At 57.9% G+C, this 13,117-nt stretch overlaps 1 protein-coding gene across 5 annotated transcripts in view; it reads right to left on the reverse strand.

Annotated features, from left to right (window-relative positions):
- Positions 1-4,510: 4,510 nt before the first annotated feature.
- Positions 4,511-13,117, reverse strand: part of PPARD (peroxisome proliferator activated receptor delta) — a 92,037-nt gene continuing 83,430 nt past the window's right edge. For 4 of the 5 annotated variants that reach the window (XM_066359566.1, XM_066359569.1, XM_066359568.1 and 1 more), the window contains 5 exons: positions 10,235-10,389; positions 9,129-9,373; positions 7,781-7,983; positions 7,189-7,639; positions 4,511-6,699 (listed from right to left, as the gene is read on the reverse strand). In XM_066359566.1, coding sequence (XP_066215663.1) covers positions 6,452-6,699; positions 7,189-7,639; positions 7,781-7,983; positions 9,129-9,373; positions 10,235-10,389 — 1,302 coding nt within the window. In that variant the 3' untranslated portion in view covers positions 4,511-6,451. The remainder of the gene's footprint in view (positions 6,700-7,188; positions 7,640-7,780; positions 7,984-9,128; positions 9,374-10,234; positions 10,390-13,117) is intronic. The other variant, XM_066359570.1, reaches the window with a different exon arrangement.

Consider the following 13,117-nt stretch of genomic DNA (forward strand, 5'->3'; position numbering starts at 1 on the left):
CACAGGAGAAGCGCCCATCTGCTTCTCCACCCTTCCCCCTCTCCTTCCTCTCTGTCTCTCTCTTCCCCTCCCGCAGCCGAGGCTCCATTGGAGCATAGATGGCCCAGGTGCTGAGGATGGCTCCATGGCCTCTGCCTCAGGCGCTAGAGTGGCTCTGGTGGCAACAGAGTGACGCCCCGGATGGGCAGAGCATCGCCCCCTGGTGGGCGTGCCAGGTGGATCCCGGTCGGGCGCATGCAGGAGTCTGACTGCCTCCCCGTTTCCAGCTTTGGAAAAATACAAAAAAAAAAAAAAAAAAAAAAAATTTATGGACTCGAGGTTTCATGATACTGCATAAAATTTAGAAACGGGATAGATAATAGACTTTTGAAAGGTCTATCCACTTGAAGATTATATGAATTTTTCCCAATGTTTTCTTCTTTTTATGTTGTATAAACATATCAAGTTTACCCATTCTCCTGTTGGTAAACATCTTGGTTGTTTCCAAGTTTTTGCTTTTGCTGCAATGCACATACCTACAAGGTGTAATGGGGTGGGTTTCACTCTGGGTACTGTCTTGGGTTGGTTTCTCCAGGGTAGATTTGGGGGTTCACCTGCAGGATACTCGTGTTGGAGTGCTTTTTGGAACAACACCTGCAGGAAACGGAAGGAAGCAGGACTGGGTAGCGAGTAAGGCTGGACTGCAATGTGGTTACAACAGGCACTTCAGTTCGGGGGCTGGGGTGATGCTTCAATTTGTCCCAAGTCAGGGCACGGAGGCTGGTGTGCTCCCCATGTTGGCTCTAGGCTGCCCGGAGGGGGTGTGTGTGCTCATCCTGGGCAGGGCAGCTCCCTCCAAGAAGGGCAGGTTCCTGCGAGAAACGCAGCTGAGGGCTCAGCAGTCCGTTCTCCCAGCAGCCATGGAGATTAGTGCCTGGGTCTTAAGAGGTGAAACCTGGGGGGGTGGCCACAGCTGCCCACCACATATTCTTTTTTTTTTTTAATTTAGTGAGAGGCAGGGAGGCAGACAGACTCCCGCATGCGCCTCAACTGGGATCCCTTTTAGCACATCCACTAAGGGGTGATGCTCTGCCCATCTGAGGTGTTGCTCCGTTGCAACCGGAGCCATTCTAGTACCTGAGACAAAGGCCATGGAGCCATCCTCAGCGCCCAGGCCAACTTTGCTCCAATGGAGCCCTGGTTGCAGGAGAGGCAGAGAGACAAAGGAGAGGGGGAGGGGTGGAGAAACAGACGGGTGCTTATCCTGTGTGCCCTGGCCAGGAATCGAACCCTGGATAGCCACACACCTAGCCGACGCTCTACTGCTGAGCCAACCGGCCAGAGCCCACAGTCATATTCTAACTTACTAGATTTTGCTGAATTGTTTTCAAGTTGTCTCCACTTCTCCCTTCTGCGCTGTATGAGAATTTGTGCACTGTTCTTCCACTCCACGCATCCTATCCGGGTTTTCCCATACTATTTTCTGGATGATTTCTCCAGGTCTTTCTGGATGTGCCAAAATGATCCCTTTGGCTGCTTCTAATCTGTCTTTCTAATTAATTGAGTTTCTTCTTTCTTTTTTCCTGGAAATTCCAGGCATTTCTTTTAAAATATTTGTCTTTTTCTTTTCCCTTAAAGAGCAAATTATTCCTTTCTTATGGTTTCAATTTCTTTGTTTTTACTGCTCTGAAACATCTCCTGTATTATCATCAATGTTTTTTGTTGTTTTTTTCAGAGACAGAGAGAGAGCCAGAGTGAGTGACAGGGACAGACAGACAGGAACGGAGAGAGTTGAGAAGCATCAATCATCAGTTTTTCATGCAACACCTTAGTTGTTCATTGATTGCTTTCTCATATGTGCCTTGACCGTGGGGCTACAGCAGACCGAGTAACCCCTTGCTTGAGCCAGCGACCTTGGGTCCAAGCTGGTGAGCTTTGCTCAAACCAGATGAGGCTGCTCTCGAGCTGGCGGCCTTGGGGTTTCAAACCTGGGCCCTCCGCATCCCAGTCCGAAGCTCTATTCACTGCGCCACCACCTGGTCAGGCCAATGTTTATATTTTTGAAGTCCCAGGGCTCTGATTCCTCTGGTTGGTGTTGTTTTTTTTTTTTTATGAAGTGTCTTTTTTTTTTAACTTTCTTATTATTTTATTTATTCATTCATTTTAGAGAGGAGAGGGAGAGACAGAGAGAGAGAGGAGAGACAGAGAGAGAGAAGGGGGGGAGGAGCTGGAAGCATCAACTCCCATATGTGCCTTGACCAGGCAAGCCCAGGGTTTCGAACCAGCGACCTCAGCATTTCCAGGTCGACGCTTTATCCACTGCGCCACCACAGGTCAGGCTCTTCTCTGGTTGTTTTGTCTCTTTATTGTCATGCGGGCTCGCTTCTCCGCATCTGTAATTTTTTTTTTTATTTTTTTTTTGCTTTCTTCTCCCAATGCCTTCACATGGGTTCTTTCTCTGGATGTGTCTGTGACCTCCGCATCTGTAATTTCATGGGAGTTCTGTACTGCCTGTGTCCATCACGCACTGGAGAAGTTGGCAGCTGCTGCTTAAAGGCTGCCGAGGGCTGTTTTCAGGCTGGGGCCTCATTTCTTTTTCTCTTTCTCTCTTTCTCTTTCTCTTTCCCCTTCCCCTCCCTTCCTTCCCTCCTTCCCTTCCTTCCTTCCCTCCCTCCCTCCCTCCCTCCCTCCCTCCCTCCCTCCCTCCCTCCCTCCTTCCTTCCTTCCTCCCTCCCTCCCTCCCTCCCTCCCTCCCTGCCTTCCTTCTGTTCTTTTTAATTTCAGAAGCAGTTTATAAAATAATTGCAAAGATAGTATCTTCTAATTCTCTTAATGTTGTTTTCTCCATTTTTTTTTCTTTTTAGTCTAAATATTTAATTCATTTGTCCCAAGTATCATTAAAAAGAGACCAGGTGAACAACTGTCATCGCCAAGGTTTTGCTCATGAGTCAGAGCGGAGAGTCTCAGGCCCCGGGTCAGTGCAGTCCTGGGGACACCTCTCCCCCGGCTGAGTGACCCAGGCTCACGTCTGTCGTCTTCCCTCCTCACCTGTACAACGGCAGAGGGGAGTATTTGCCTCGCAGGGTTGTGGCGAGGATTAGAGGTGACCTGCACAGTGCCCAGCAGAAAATAGGTGCTTACTAAAGACTGCCACTGAGTGGCAGCCACGGCAGGGTGCCCGAGGGACACGATGCTCTCCCTTTGCAGCCCCCAGCCCCCAGGTCACAAGAGGAAACTGGCGCGGAGACTTCGCTTCCCCTCTGGCCGAGTCACGCCGTTCTGCACCCCGCATTCTTCCCTCTGGAGGTTGCGAAGAGGACTGGCCTTGCACAGCTGACCACCAGTCCTCGGCTGGGCTTCCCCGTCCGATGGTGTGGGAGCGGGCCGGGAGGGGAGGAAACCAACCAAGCAATCCAGACGATTCCATCGTGGGCATGGCTACCAGTTTCAGAGGTGCCCTTCTCCCCAGCATCCTTCCTCCTCGGCTCCCCTGGGACCGTCCCTCTCCTGGCTGAGATGAACTATAGGAACTTGACAGAGCTCAGATGGCTCCACACAGCCGGCAGGTGTCAGACTTGACTGCTACCTTGATCTGTGAGCCTCCCGGGACGGTCCCCTTGGGCCAGGCTGGGCCGGGAGTGGCCCTTGGCTCTTCCCCTGGCTCCTCTACGCTGGCGGGCTGGGAGTCTGCAGGAGGCTCCCTTGTAGCTTTTTTGTCCGTGGGAGGCAAAAGCAACCGACCGAAGATGGGAAGAGGAAGACTGTCCACTCCCCCCCCCCCCATGGCTCTCTTGGCAGGAGCAGCTGAGTATGAACGAGCTCCAGGCGTCTTGCTCAAGTGCGAGGTCCGGGGGCAGCGGCCACGGGCACCCTGGCTGCCCCAGATGTCCTGCTCACTGAACTCTGCTCCCAGCCAATCAGCAGGTGGCTCTGGGCTCCTGCGTCCTGCAGTGTTGGTGATATTCTAGCCTTGAGGGCCTCTTGGTAGCATTCCCCGTCCAGCCCGGGGGTGAGCGGCTTCCCTAAGTTACCAATGCCGGGATCTTCAGTCCCTTCGATACTTCTGTAACCATCTCCTGGAGTAAACTCCCCACTTTGAAACGTTTAGTAGTCATTGTTTTCTGACCGGAGCCAAAACACACCCTGAACTTGCCTCACAGGCTGCAGCCGAGTGCTGGTTCCCGGAGCCTCTGTGAAGGAGGCACCCTGGGATGCGAAGGAAAAACCGGGGTGTTGGGTAAGGAGAGGAAAACCCCGACCGCTTGTGGGGGCACAAACCTGACAGCGAATGACAACCTTTGGGCTGGCAAGGCCTACCTCCCACTAGAAACCCAGGAGAGCTGCCTCTTGAGGCCCTTCAGGGACCCTCCCGGACCCCCACACCAGGCACGGCTCCACAAGCCCTCGTCAGAGTGTCTCTCCCTCACACCCCAGACTCCCCGCAGCCCTGGCAGACTACCAGCGCTGAGCAGAGGGGGGGGGGGGCCAGGGAGCCCCTACGAAGAACACACAGAGAACTGAGTCAGGCTAATCAACTCTTAAATATTTAATTCCCATTTATTTAAAGTTCCGTCAGTCTGTGTACACTATTTATATTAAAAACACAGGAAACTGGGGCTCCTAGCAAAAATATACATTTCCATTTTGGAGATTGTTCAGACACCAAGAATAGCATCTTCTCAGCACTAGAGCTGGCTGTATGTGTGTGTGTGTGGGGTAGAATGGGGCAGGGGTAGAGGCGGTGGGCCAGGCAGAGCGTCTCCCCCTAGACCCCTAGAGTGCTGCCCAGGGGGGCACCTAGCCCAGGGGGCAGGGCGGGAGAGGGAAGACTCTTGCCAGCAGGGAGTGACCATGGGCTCTCTGGGGAAGGCCACGCTGGCAGGGCACACGCTGGGCTTACCCTTTCTCTAGGGCACTTCCTCCCAGAGCTGCAGTTTTGAAGGACAGGATCCAGGAAGTGGGCTCTGACCCAGGTTCTGAGACCCTAGCCTGTCCCCATGGCTCCAGCCAGCTTCCTCCCCAGAAAGGAGCCCCCCTGCTCAGCACTGAGTGCAGCTGCGGAGGGGAGGGGAAGGCAGGGGAGGGGAGATAAGGGGCCAGAGGAATGAGACTGGCCTGGCCTGGCCAGGTCCCTGTCACTAGGGGCTGTGCAGGGAGAGTTGCAGGTGACCAGCTGAGCTAAGTAGAGGGGAGAGGGAGGGTAGCGGAGCTGCTGGGACAGATGGGTGCCTCCACCAACAGTATCAGTTTATCTCTGGCACCTTCCCCTTTGAGCAGGTGCTGGGCTGACTCAGCAGGACACCCTGCTGACCAGGGACCTGGCCCAGCCCTGCGAACAAGGACACAGCTCTGCCTGTCCCCCTACAGGCGCCGCTGGGCATGCATCCGCCTTGGGGGGTGGGGTGGGGTCGAACCTGCAGATAAAGTGAATTTAGTGCTTGTGGTGTGTGCTGGAGGGGGGCTCCAGGAGTGTGTGGGCACCTGCAGCTCAGGCCAGGGCCTGGTCCCCCGGCTGGAGAGGAACTGGTCGTGAGTCCTGGCCCTGGGGAGCGGGCGTGGAGCCGACAGCACAGGCGCGGTGCCGGCAAGGCTGCGGCAGAGTGGCCGGCGGCGGACAGGGGTGCCCACTGCTGGAGGCCTACCCCGGCCCGCTTGCTGCTTCACCACCAACCTCTGCCTCTCGAGAGGCTCACTCCTCTTCCTGGGGTGTGGGGCCCCCGCCTGCAGGAAACCCACCTCCTTCCAGGCTAGGGGAGGCCCCCAGCAGCCAGCGTGGGGGGCCATCAGCAACCACGGCCTGGGAGACCCGTGGAAACAACAAAAGGACGTTGGTGTGAGTGGGGCTGGGGCCTGTGGCTGGAGTGGGGTCTGCTGGGTCAGGGGTGCCTGCTTCAGCCCGGGGACGATGGTACAGTCCCCGCGAGGCACCATGGCCTTCAGGGGAGGCCCAGTGACTAGGGCCGCTGCCAGCCCAGGTCCTGCGCGGCTTCCCCAGGAACTGGGCCCAGGGTTAGTGTTTCTTTGGATGGCTCAGGTCCGTGCTGTGGAGACAGGAGCAGAACGAGGCCCTCACACCTGCAGGACAGGCCCCACACCCTCCGCGGCAGGGGCAGGGCAAAGCAGAGGTCCTATTCTATGCTGCTGGTGAAATAATACAAACCTCCTCACAAGAAATGGAAGAGGAACAGACGTGGGGATGGGGGAGAGAGAAGGAGGACGAGGGAGGAAGGAAGAGAGAAACCTAGAGAAAGGAAGAGGAAGAGCAGACGTTAGAGAAGAGAAGGGAACCGAGACTGAGGAGAGGGGGGGACCGTGGGAGAGAGGTGTGGGTGTGACGGCACCAGTGCGTCTCGCTGCTCTGCGCGACGCGAGTGTGCGGGGGCGGCGCCGGGGAAGTCCATCCCGTGGCGGGCCCTGTCCCGGCGCAGCCGCCTGCCCCGTCCTTGGCCCGCGGAGGCCCTGGGCCCACACGTCAGTACATGTCCTTGTAGATCTCCTGCAGCAGGGGGTGCAGCGAGGTCTCCGTCTCGGTCTTCTTGATCCGCTGCATCATCTGCGCATGCTCGGTGACCAGCTGCCGCAGGTCCGCCATCTTCTGCAGCAGCTTGGGGAAGAGGTACTGGGCGTCGGGGTGGTTGGCCTGCAGGTGGAACTCGAGGGCACGCAGGATGGTGTCCTGGATGGCCTCCACCTGTGACACGTTCATGAGGCCCGGCCGGTCTGTGGGGACACAGGACCGAGTGTGGACGGGCACGGGCACGCGTGGGCTCTCAGAAGGCCCAGGAGTGTCCATGCGCCCGCCCTGGGGGCACCTGGTCCGGGGTCATGGCGAGGGGCCCACTGCCTGCACTGACACCGGCTCTGCCCGAGGAGTGCTGCCGCCCCCGCACTGTCTCAGCCTCCCTGTGCCTGCGTCCGCCCCGTAACTGAGGAGGATGGAAGGACCCCCACACAGAGCGGTGCCCACCACTGTCAGCATGATTATTACTGTAATTATTGTGTTGGAAAGGAAAAATGTTGCTAAAATACAGAATATTCTCCACCAGCGTAAACGGCCCCCATCGACATGCTGGTCTTGCCCTCTCGGCCTTCTGTCTCGTCCCATGTCTGTAGACAGGGCTGCCGGACGCACAGCCGGTGTCCGCAGTGGAAGCCCAGTCCTGGAGGGCTGGCTCTACTGGCCTGGCCCACTGCCCCACCCACACTCACCCCCGCACAGAATGATGGCAGCTATGAAGAGAGCCAGGTCACTGTCGTCAAGTTCCAGGGCATTGAACTTGACAGCAAACTCGAACTTGGGCTCGATGATATCACTGAAGGGCTTGCGGAGGCTGCGCAGGAACTCCCGGGTGACAAAGCCGGTGCCGTTGGCCACCAGCAGCCCGTCCTTGTTGACAATGGAGGCCAGCATGGCAAAGATGGCCTCGTGCACGCCGTATTTGAGCAGGGTCACCTGGTCGTTGAGGAAGAGGCTGCCGAAGCTGGGGATGCTCTTGGCGAACTCGGTGAGCTCGCGCACGGTCTCCACCGTGGTGCACTGGCAGCGGTAGAAGACGTGCACGCTGATCTCCTTGTAGGGCGGCAGGCCGTTCACCAGCTGCTTCCACACCAGGCCCTTCTCCGCCTGCCACAGTGTCTCGATGTCGTGGATCACAAAGGGCTGCGAAGCAGGCCTGGTCAGAGGCCAGGCCGTGGGGACCCCGCCGGTGCGCTCCCCAAACCCCCGCCTGTACCATGAATTGGGGGAGGGGGCTGGCTCCCCCAGGAGTCAGGGCCCCGCTGTGCCGAGCCCGGCACTCACCGCTGTGTGGCTGGTCTTGCCGGTGAGGATGCCGCGGGCCTTCTTTTTGGTCATGTTGAAGTTCTTCAGGTAGGCGCTGTAGATGTGCTTGGAGAAGGCCCGCAGGTCAGCCACCTGCGGGCTGTGCTGGCTCCCCTCACTTGCCGTCAGCCCTGCCACCAGCTTCCTCTTCTCGGCCTCTGGCATCCGGCCAAAGCGGATGGCTGGGGGTGGGGGGGGAGGCAGTCATGAGGACTCCCCGCAGGAGCCAGAGCCTCTAACCTCCTCGTCTCTCTACAGGCGCATGGGCCAAAATGGAGACCCGTCCTTGGAACCCAGGGCCCTCCCTCAGAAGCTCCGGGACTGCAAGCTGGAGTGTTGGGGAACCCTTCAGAACGTGTGCTCCAGGGCTGTAGGGCTTCTGGACCACCTGGCCGGCAGGTGGCACAGTGTGACAGGCAGGAAAACAGTCTTCGGTGTCAAAGGCCTGAGCCTGAGTTCCAGTGAGCAGCTCACTCGCATGTGACTTCAGGCAGGCTACCTCGTTTTCCATCAGAAAAACGGGGCTGACACTTAAATCTCACTGGATGGTCAGAATAAATAATCCACATTACAGACTGTAGTCATTAGTAAAGGAGCAGGAAACCAATCTGGCTTCTCTCAGAGAAAAAGCAAGACTCACTCAGCCACATAAGGGGCCTGAGCAGACAGACTGAAGGAGAGACCACAGCCGAACCTGCCAGACCCCATCACCTAAAAAGGCTGCAGACGGAGCGCTCAGGCCCTGCCAGCCCCGAGATCCAAGGCAGTTAGGGGACGCACGGGTGAAAAGGGAACCGAGAGGCTTTCCCCAGAGAGGTAAAGAGGGGGCAGGTGGGCTTTTCAAAATCCCCCTCTCTGGGGTCTGAAGAGAGAGCCTGCAGGAGGCCCGGAGCACTGGGCAGGCTGTCCCCTCGGAGTGGCTGGCCTCCAGGGGACTCCTGCCTGGCTCCTGGCATGTGGGGCCACTTGCTGGCTCGGCCCTTGCTCAATAACCAATAAGGGCTGTGGGCCCGGCCTTCGCAGCAGCTTTTCATGCTGTGCCAGACCATTCGGGACAGGCTTGAGGTTCTGGGAGTGGTCTTTCCAACAGCACCAGGGCTGAGGTGATTCCCACTTCCCTTCTGGGCCGGAGGGAAAGCCACAGATAGAGCGCTGACTGCCCCGGTGTCCCATGGTGCAGAGGGCAGACCTTGGGCTAGGCTGTGCCAGCTCCAGGACTCAGGGTCCAGGTCAGCAACTGAGGCGCCCCCTGTCTGGGCTCCCTGGAACTGGCGCTGAGCGGTGCGGCATGCGCAGCGCCAGTGCAGAGCCGGGCGGCAGCGCTCACCGTTGTGGGACATGCCCAGCGCCAGGCACTTCTGGAAGCGGCAGTACTGGCACTTGTTGCGGTTCTTCTTCTGGATCTTGCAGCTGCGCTCGCACTTCTCGTACTCCAGCTTCATGCGGATCGTGCGGCGGAAGAAGCCCTGCGGGACGTGCGCGGAGGAAGCGCAGGGAAGGGACAGGCTTGGGGATCCTGCCGCCCACCAGGTCGTCCTAGGGACCCCGTTGTGCACGAAGATGTACAAACCCCTGGAATTTGGAAGTAGTGGGGGAACTATTTTGGAAGGAAGTGGGAGGAGGGTCAACAACTCCAAAACATTTGAAATAACTAAAATAATATACCATCATTACCCTAAATGTTTCTTTGTTAATTTGGTAACGAAACTGTACCGTGACCAATTGGCTTATTCATAAATATCTGGTTCTGCGTGTTTCCTAGGTGATGATTTAATAAAATAACACAGGCAGTCTCCGGGTTACCGAGATAGATTCTGTAGGTTTGTTCTTAAGTTGAATGTGTACATAAGTTGGAACAGGGACATTTACCTATTGAATGCAACTTAGGTGTTTGTTTTAAGGTAGTATTTATTTTTACCTTTCTGTGTACATAAATACTTAAACATTTTCAAACCAACAGAACCTATCTCGTTCGTGACCTTGGGACTGCCTGTGTGTGATCTGACAGGTGTGCAGTTAGGAGGAAGAACCCAAAATCACTACTGAAAAAAGAGATGTACCATTTGTTTTCTTTTTTCCTCAAAGAGCCCCCCTGTCAGGCTTTGAGGTGCAGGAACCCCTGACCTCAGGAAGGAGCCTCAGCCCAAGACCTCCCTTCTGTCCTGCCTGTCTTTTCCAGCCAAGCCCCCAGGGGGCGCAAACAGCCCAGGTAAGTGGCTGGGTCAGCGCAGCAGGTGCCCAGCAGGGCAGTGTGGACAAGGGATCCCTCCTCTCCAGCAGGACCCAGAGCTGAGGCCTGGACTGGGCCCAGGGCCCTGGCTACTGCCCAGGCAGGAATTCCGCAGTGGGGAGGGGCAGGGAAACCCTAGTTGGCAGGTCACCTCGTCATGTGAGCACGGCTCTAGTGGCCAGCCAGCACCCCCCTGCCCATACCTTGCACCCCTCACACGCATGGACGCCGTAGTGGAAGCCCGATGCCTTGTCCCCGCACACGCGGCACTCCATGTTGAGGCTGCCGCACGAAGCCCCGTCGCAGCCCATCTGCAGCTGGTCCAGAAGAGAGGGTGGGGAGGCGCTCCGGGAGAGGTCTGTGGACAACACAAGTGGCTGCACGTTCCGCTGGGCCAGGCTGCGCACTCACAGCCCTCGGCCACGCCATCTAAGAGTTGTGTGGCCACAGAAGTCAACCTTCCTGAGGATCAGTTTCTTCACCTAGAGCATGGGGTGAGCGACAGCTTCTCTCAGGGGGATGGCGGTTTCCATAGCACCCCCAGACCTGCCACCCAGCAGGCATTTCAAATGGCACCTGGGCTAACTGGGTGAGGCAGAGCCTCCCTGGGGGCGGGGTGCGGGGGGGGGTGTGCAGACAGAATCACTCCAGACTGTCCCTGGGAGGTGGCCACGTGGAGTTCTGCGGGAGGTGTGTGGCAAGGGCAGCAGAAGCGCAGAGCTCCGCAGAGCACCCCTCCACCGGGAAGCGATCCTTGCAGGGACTCGGACGTGCTGTGAAGTGGGAAGGACCTCCCAAGAGGCTCAGGTGCACTCCCACGAAGCTTGCTCACACACAGAGAGCATAGGTATCAGTCACACTGACTGGGCGGCTCATGAATTTTCACAAGCGTTTTTCTATTAAATGTACAGATGTTTGAACCAGGTGCTGAGTGTTAGCAAAGAAAGCAGGTGGCCATGGCAACGACTTCGGGGTATATATACCGTCTGATGAAAGTAAGAACTGCTAGGAGTCTCTTCTGAATCTCTCCCTTGGAGCAGAAAAGAGCCCTTCCCTTGGAAAAGGGACCCACACTGAGTTCAGGTCTCCTGACCCAGCCCAGTGCTGCATGACCCACCTGCCCTGCCCTGCCCTGCCCTGCCCTGCCTGCTAACCTGCCTTTCTCTGCTCTCCTCCTCGATAACTCAGCAACCTCCCTGGGGCCAGGGGCCAACCCCCAAACCAGAGCATCAGCAGTGTAGAGCAGACAGCCCTACGGAGACCCAGACCATGGAATAAGCCCAGACTTAACATTTTCTATCTGCAAAAGATCTAATTCTCGCCTGACCTGTGGTGGCGCAGTGGATAAAGCGTCGACCTGGAAATGCTGAGGTTGCCGGTTCGAAACCCTGGGCTTGCCTGGTCAAGGCACATATGGGAGTTGATGCTTCCAGCTCCTCCCCCCTTCTCTCTCTCCTCTCTCTCTTTCCTCTCTAAAATGAATAAATAAAAGATTAAAAAATTAAAAAAAAAAAATCTAATTCTCTGCACCATGGAGTGACCTCCCAGAGTGCACACCACTCCCCGCCACCTCCTCCACTCCCCGCCACCTCCTCCACTCCCCGCCCCCATCCCAGGGGGACAGGAGGAGAGCCCCTGCCGGCCACATCCTGGACTCAGCGGGGGCACAAGCAGCCCACAGCAGAGGACCCAGCAGCCGGCCACCCTCTGGTTGAGGAGGGCAGAGGTGACACGAGTCCCTGGTCCCTAAGACAGCCTGTCCTGTCCCAGAGCCTTAGCTCCCACCCTTCTCTCACTCCAGAACACGCACCCCCCTGCAGCCCAGACAGAGTGGGGGGCCTCCATCTCCTGGGCAAGGACTGCAGCCTGGCAGGCCGGGCCGCTGGTCTGCTCAGTGGCCTTTGTCACCACCCTCAGTGCGGGGCTCCCCCATGAGGACGTGCGGGCCCCAGGACAGGTGCCCAGAGGCTGTGGGATAGGTGGTCCTAAGGCTGGTGAGGCGTTATAATGGGCGGTAGATGGCGCTCTCCCAGCTGCGGGGAGAAGACCAGTGTGCACCCTCCCCTAGGGACCCGTGCAGACGCTGGTGAGAGGGTTCCGGCACGTCCCCTGATCCGTGTGGTCTGCCTGCGTGTGTGCTTTGTGGCACTTCCTGTGGGCACCAGGGCTGTTCCCGGGGCTCACACGTCTGCCCCTCTGCTAGACCCGGAGCGTCTCAGGTCATGTTCCCTTTAGATCTCCACGCTCCCTCAACAGGGACCAGAGGGACCTCAGAGCATCCACCTCTTGCTGCTTCCTCGTTCTCCCTCGTGGCCCTGGGGGCTCGGCAGGACTGGTCACGTGGTTGCCGTCGGTGCTGCGCGGCGATGCCACCCTCTTCATTCACACACACTGAAGAGCAGGGCAGGACCAGCCCCTGCCCTCCACTAGCGGAGCTGAGAACCGAAAGACACCGGGGCACCACGCGGCGAGGGCAGCGCTGGCCGAGGGGCTGGCCGAGCGGGGCAGGACTGCGGGGAGCCACCACCTGGCGCGAGGTGGTCGGGGAAGGTTACGGCCCCTCTCTCTGGCTCAGATGTGAGTGCTCAGGTGACCTCCAAGTGGCACCAGGTGCTCGGAGACGATGGGCACGGAGGTAAGAATGCAGCTCAGGAGCCGTGCAGCCCAACTTCAGATCAGGGTCCTGTGCTGAAAACCCAGCTGTGTCCCCGGGCCTGTTTCCTCCTCTGTGAAAGGGGGTCACCGTGAGGTGGGCAGGAGGTAACGCAGAGACAGCTCTCGGAGCTGGAGGTGCCGTGTGAACACCAGCCCAGGTCTGGGTGGTGCCCACGAACGCCGCAGTCCTGCGGGTTCCCAGCTCTGTGCCCCGCAGGCAGGGACCATGCCTCTCTCTTCCTTCTTCTGGGTGTCTCTTTCCCCCACAGCTGCACAGAAACCCAAGGTGTGTGTGTGGGGGGGTGTCTCTGCTCATGAGGCCTGGGGAGCCCCTGGAACAAGACCTAACCTCCTCTTGTGGTGCCTGGCCTGTTGCTGGCCTCTGCCTCAGAGGTGACAGGACCACCCCGAACCCTGGAAGCCAAGGTGTC

The sequence above is a fragment of the Saccopteryx leptura genome, chromosome 1 (assembly GCF_036850995.1).
Source record: "Saccopteryx leptura isolate mSacLep1 chromosome 1, mSacLep1_pri_phased_curated, whole genome shotgun sequence".
NCBI classification, from domain to species: domain Eukaryota; kingdom Metazoa; phylum Chordata; class Mammalia; order Chiroptera; family Emballonuridae; genus Saccopteryx; species Saccopteryx leptura.